This window comes from Cephus cinctus, unplaced genomic scaffold (assembly GCF_000341935.2).
Source record: "Cephus cinctus unplaced genomic scaffold, Ccin1 Ccin1_scaffold3205, whole genome shotgun sequence".
Lineage (NCBI taxonomy): Eukaryota > Metazoa > Arthropoda > Insecta > Hymenoptera > Cephidae > Cephus > Cephus cinctus.
In genome coordinates, this window is record NW_014334503.1 from 1 (window position 1) to 4,081 (window position 4,081).

Here is a 4,081-nt window from a genome sequence, read left to right on the forward strand (position 1 = left end):
TAATGAATATGTAAATGATCTTCATTCTGTTATTTAAAAAAGTTATTAATAATTTTATTGTTTAAATAATTATTTTACATTTGCCCCCTCAATGAATAACATTTTTAAAAAATACTATCGTGTGCAGTATGTTTTAATCTAAAAAACCCACACTCAAGAAATGTGGAGACTTTATTGGATCGGAAAATATTAAACATTTTCTAGTGCGCGGCGTGCGCGTCGCGCGTGGATCATAGCTTGACGTGCTAAAACGTTTCTGAGTCAAGCCGCGACCAGCGTTCCTGGAGATGCTTACGCGATTTGTCGTTCAAGAATAGTGGAAACTAGTTTATCGTTTAAATAAAGGTATATTTCTGTAGAATATTTTCACAAATTACAAGTACGCACAGTTTCAAAAATCTTACAATGTTTAACTTACTTACAACAGTCTTTTTAGTGCTTCCATTTTTTTAAATAAGAAAACTTTGAGTACTCCTAAATGTTAATGGAATATGCATTGAAGTAATTATTTTATAAATAATGTGTTTTAATCAATAAATTTACTCACATATTACAACTATCCAAGAGACCAAAGAATGTTTAAATTCAAGCCCGTATACTATTTGAAGCAATGTGACAATAATAGATGTAGCAAGATATTTAACGTGTAACAAGAGATTTAATCATTTTATAATACTGACATTCTGTTGAATGTTCTTGCAAAGAAAAATGCTTCGCTAATGCTTTACTTTTCGTGATAGTTAAAGCCTTATCGAATCTTGCCTTCAACTTTTTCTCTTCTTCTGAACAATCATAATTTTCTACGAATTGTAATGTTATTTTAGGGAGAGCTTTAGTTGCTAATTCAAATAATTGTCTTGGCGTTTGTATTGGATCGTTTGTTCTTCGCAGACTGGCTCTAGCAGCTAATCTTTTCAACGTTCCTCCCAAGCTATCGCACGCACCTTTGCCATACGAAGTTGGGAAGAAGTGCCATTCTGCACCTAAACCGAAATCTTCTTTATGGTGAGTGAGATTAGCAACATTTTTTTTTTGTTTTTGTACTGCCCACTGGCACCATCAGAAAAATAAATAATTTTTTTAATTTGTTTGAAGTTTTTCTTTAAAAATTGAACTAAATACTTCTGAAACACATGAACGGCAATCGTATCATGATGCAAACATTCGGATATTATGACAAAACTTTTCATACAAATTTCACCGTCAATATTTTTGTTGTAAATTGCAAATGGGTGCACTGTGGCTTGATTATTGTTTCAGTGAATGCCTTGTACAGCATTTTAAATAACAAAAGCATAGTTCTCAGAAAAATCACAAACCACAATGCACTCATTTTCTGTCAACTTTTCTTTTTTAATATTCATAAACTCATTTTGTTTTTTCACAAGGTATGAGTGCAGAAGTAATTTTTCCAGACCGATCTTCAATTTTTGTAAATACTCGTCTACTGGTGATACCATAACTTGCAAAGTTGTTCTATCGACGTTTATCAATTGCCTGTATGTGATTTCGTCAATAGAATCGCAAAGAAAAATATTTTCTAATTCGTCTATCAGTTGTGTTGCACCAGGACACGTGGAACACGTTCCAAGATAGCAATCAGTTGTTGGTTGAACACAAATCATACGATTCAGACAGTCATGATAACTTTTTATAGGGATCGGCACATCTGCTGTCAGATGTTTTATATTTGGCCCGTCAATTAATGACTTGACGTTCTCATGTATGGCATAAACACAGACAGAATGTGTCCCACTTGCAACTGCTAGGACACAATATTTTGGGCGTAAAGTTGCAAACTTGGAAAAACTACATTTAACTTCCGCGTATTTTTCCTCAAACAATTGGTATAGCTCTTTTAAATTTGTCAAAATTAATCTTTTTTGCATGTGAACACGTTCGTTACTTACTTTGACAGAAACAAAATCCGATTTTCCTGGCAGCAAACGACTATTCTCATCATTTTCGTAAAAGTTGATAATTAAATCGATAACGTCTTTTGTTAATGATGGATGCCTTTTTGGGCTAGAGTCAGCTAAGATTCCTTTTTCGCGAGCAGTTTTCTTTGCAACAGTTATCATGTGAAAAGTAGCGGAAGGAAAATGATGCGTAATTTTGCGAAAAGACCAATCCTTAAAAATAGTCAAAATTTCCATTTGTTCTTCATGATCTATCGTTGCATTAAATTCCTCTCTCAACAATTGTAATATATGATTTCCATCATTTTCTTCAACACTAGCATCACTTACATCACAGCAATAATGGAAAATATTTTCTGAAATGGCTTTAGATATGTTTTCAATTTTGGCAGTCGCATAGTGCTTTTGAGAAATTTTATCCTTCTTGATGGGTGAAGTTCCTATTAATTCCAAGCCCTCGTTGATGCAATTGATTGCTTCGGACGTAGTTTCTTTGTCTCCATCAAACCATACAGGATCACCTGTGACGCAATCCATATCCTCAACAACTTCATTGACAATATCGGCAACTTCGTGATGCTAAAAAACAATATTAATATTTTACTATGGAAATATAGTTATTTATTTTCGTACCTCGGACGCAAAAGTGGACTCTGCCGAGTACGAGGTATGAAGATTATTTTCTACTTTTTTAATAACTTAGTGAACATTATTTTTTTAAACTTTAAATTAAAACAAAAGCTTATCTTCATTAGTGCAAAACTTTCGGAATAAAAAAGCACATCTGCTGTCAGATGTTTTATATTTGGCCCGTCAATTAATGACTTGACGTTCTCATGTATGGCATAAACACAGACAGAATGTGTTCCACTTACACCTGCTAGGACACAATATTTTGGGCGTAAAGTTGCAAACTTGGAAAAACTACATTTAACTTCCGCGTATTTTTCCTCAAACAATTGGTATAGCTCTTTTAAATTTGTCAAAATTAATCTTTTTTGCATGTGAACACGTTCGTTACTTACTTTGACAGAAACAAAATCCGATTTTCCTGGCAGCAAACGACTATTCTCATCATTTTCGTAAAAGTTGATAATTAAATCGATAACGTCTTTTGTTAATGATGGATGCCTTTTTGGGCTAGAGTCAGCTAAGATTCCTTTTTCGCGAGCAGTTTTCTTTGCAACAGTTATCTTACATCTGCTGTCAGATGTTTTATATTTGGCCCGTCAATTAATGACTTGACGTTCTCATGTATGGCATAAACACAGACAGAATGTGTCCCACTTGCAACTGCTAGGACACAATATTTTGGGCGTAAAGTTGCAAACTTGGAAAAACTACATTTAACTTCCGCGTATTTTTCCTCAAACAATTGGTATAGCTCTTTTAAATTTGTCAAAATTAATCTTTTTTGCATGTGAACACGTTCGTTACTTACTTTGACAGAAACAAAATCCGATTTTCCTGGCAGCAAACGACTATTCTCATCATTTTCGTAAAAGTTGATAATTAAATCGATAACGTCTTTTGTTAATGATGGATGCCTTTTTGGGCTAGAGTCAGCTAAGATTCCTTTTTCGCGAGCAGTTTTCTTTGCAACAGTTATCATGTGAAAAGTAGCGGAAGGAAAATGATGCGTAATTTTGCGAAAAGACCAATCCTTAAAAATAGTCAAAATTTCCATTTGTTCTTCATGATCTATCGTTGCATTAAATTCCTCTCTCAACAATTGTAATATATGATTTCCATCATTTTCTTCAACACTAGCATCACTTACATCACAGCAATAATGGAAAATATTTTCTGAAATGGCTTTAGATATGTTTTCAATTTTGGCAGTCGCATAGTGCTTTTGAGAAATTTTATCCTTCTTGATGGGTGAAGTTCCTATTAATTCCAAACCCTCGTTGATGCAATTGATTGCTTCGGACGTAGTTTCTTTGTCTCCATCAAACCATACAGGATCACCTGTGACGCAATCCATATCCTCAACAACTTCATTGACAATATCGGCAACTTCGTGATGCTAAAAAACAATATTAATATTTTACTATGGAAATATAGTTATTTATTTTCGTACCTCGGACGCAAAAGTGGACTCTGCCGAGTACGAGGTATGAAGATTATTTTCTACTTTTTTAATAACTTAGTGAACATTA

The 4,081-nt window shown here is 33.7% G+C and overlaps 1 protein-coding gene across 1 annotated transcript; it reads right to left on the reverse strand.

Annotated features, from left to right (window-relative positions):
- Window positions 1-127: 127 nt before the first annotated feature.
- Window positions 128-4,022, reverse strand: LOC112495382. The gene is made up of 3 exons (XM_025091754.1): window positions 3,529-4,022; window positions 2,716-3,112; window positions 128-1,681 (listed from the first exon to the last, which is right to left on the reverse strand). Exons 1-3 carry the CDS (start codon window positions 3,904-3,906, stop codon window positions 1,281-1,283), a joined length of 1,176 nt encoding a protein of 391 aa, XP_024947522.1. The 5' UTR covers window positions 3,907-4,022; the 3' UTR covers window positions 128-1,280.
- Between the last annotated feature and the right edge of the window lie 59 nt (window positions 4,023-4,081).

What these genes read in the sequence shown, in the direction of transcription:
- LOC112495382 (XM_025091754.1), bottom strand. Translation starts at nt 3,906, where the DNA reads ATGGATTGCGTCACAGGTGATCCTGTATGGTTTGATGGAGACAAAGAA. An exon ending in CTTCCGCTACTTTTCACATG is followed by an intron (nt 3,113 to 3,528) that starts ATAACTGTTGCA and finishes AGCAGATGTAAG; the next exon opens with ATAACTGTTGCAAAGAAAAC. An exon ending in TGACGGGCCAAATATAAAAC is followed by an intron (nt 1,682 to 2,715) that starts ATCTGACAGCAG and finishes CAAATATAAAAC; the next exon opens with ATCTGACAGCAGATGTGCCG.